This window comes from Erigeron canadensis, chromosome 5, assembly GCF_010389155.1.
Source record: "Erigeron canadensis isolate Cc75 chromosome 5, C_canadensis_v1, whole genome shotgun sequence".
NCBI classification, from domain to species: domain Eukaryota; kingdom Viridiplantae; phylum Streptophyta; class Magnoliopsida; order Asterales; family Asteraceae; genus Erigeron; species Erigeron canadensis.
In genome coordinates this window covers 30,424,529-30,426,082 of record NC_057765.1, presented here as the reverse complement: position 1 = coordinate 30,426,082, position 1,554 = coordinate 30,424,529, and the positions used below count along the sequence as shown (strand labels likewise).

At 34.3% G+C, this 1,554-nt stretch overlaps 1 protein-coding gene across 1 annotated transcript; it reads right to left on the bottom strand.

Annotated features, from left to right (window-relative positions):
- Positions 1-315: 315 nt before the first annotated feature.
- LOC122600615 (putative germin-like protein 2-1) lies at positions 316-1,144 on the bottom strand. The gene is made up of 2 exons (XM_043773360.1): positions 981-1,144; positions 316-861 (listed from the first exon to the last, which is right to left on the bottom strand). Exons 1-2 carry the CDS (start codon positions 1,090-1,092, stop codon positions 326-328), a joined length of 648 nt encoding a protein of 215 aa, XP_043629295.1. The 5' UTR covers positions 1,093-1,144; the 3' UTR covers positions 316-325.
- Between the last annotated feature and the right edge of the window lie 410 nt (positions 1,145-1,554).

The window sequence follows — 1,554 nt, the reverse complement described above, 5'->3', positions numbered from 1 at the left end:
CAAAATTTATTTCATCTTTTGTAACTGCAATTTAAAAAAATTCAATTCAATAGACTATTATGTGTTATGTCAATGGTATGTTACCAGTCTGCTTTTTGTATGAAAAAATAAAATTCAATCAACTATCATTGAGTAAGTTTGTGTTACCACTCGATTAATTAGCTAAATAGTGAAGCCCAAACTCACAAATGAAAGTATGAAACTAGCTAGTAAATATGTTTTATTCTGTATAAATATAACAATATAACATGACAATACAAACCAATATCACTTATATAAAAACATATAAGTGAAAGAAATAAATATATTCTGAACACAAATATTATTAAAATTTAGATTGGATTTGAGTAACTATCTTTTCGTCGACTTGAAATGCCTTGGCAAGAATATCTGCAGGGATATCAGGGTTTGATCCAAACACTGCATTTGCAATGGTAATGACACCTGGGTTCTGACTACTTAGAGCCGCAATAGCAAGAGCAAAACCATTTCCGACATTTTTCTGGAAGTGAATTAGACCTTCCGGAAACACAAACACATCACCCTTCTGAAGTAGTTTTGTAAAAAGACGGTTTTCTGGGTTAGATGTCACAAACCCGACTAGAAGTCTGCCTTCAAGGACAGTCAAGATTTCAGTGGCACGAGGGTGCGTGTGTGGTGCATTGATTCCCCATGGAGCAAAGTCAATACGAACCATGGAAATACCCAAGGTGTTGAGCCCTGGTAATTGTTCTACGTTTACTGCAGTCACATTAGATCCGACATCGTTGGTTGTATTTCCCATACGGTTGAGCCCTCTAAAGAGAAAATCGTCAGCTTTCACGCGCTTTGGATCTTTGCAAACCACTCCATTCACGAATACTATAAGAACAAAAGGTTAAAACTTAGAAGAAGTACGTATACAAAATCTATTTATATACATAGTATAACACGTAGTCTTGAATATAGTATCTATAAGTATATACCATAGTATGTCTTACCTTTGCTGTCTGGATCAGCTACACAGAAGTCCTGGAGAGGACTCGGGTCTGAAGCCAATGCAAGAGAACAAGCTGCCAAAAAGAGACCGAATAAAAGAACAGGAGACGTCATTAGTGAGAAGTGGGAAACTAGTTAGCTTGTTTTCTTGATGAATAACTTTGTAATTAGCTTGGAAGATCTATGAAACAAAGAAATGTAACTTGGTTCTGTTTTTATAGGGAAAACATAGGCACATCAAAAGGTAGCATATGTACTTCTTCCCAATTAAAAAAAAGTATGGAATGAGTAAAACAAAGATATTGTCAAAAAAGATAATTGTGATGGATCAAATACGTCACAAATTGTTAGATTTTAATTTGAGAAAGACTGTATGTTGGCTAATGTTGAATGATCCAGTCCAAAGGTTCACTTTACAATCTCATTCCTAGCTACAAATACTAAAATATATCAGGGGAAGCCCATATTCAAAGCATCTGATCTGATACAAAACATATTTCAAAAATTTTAACTATAATTTTCATAGTAACAAATATATTAAATTAAATTAGCATCGTACGGGTCGGTTTTCCGTGT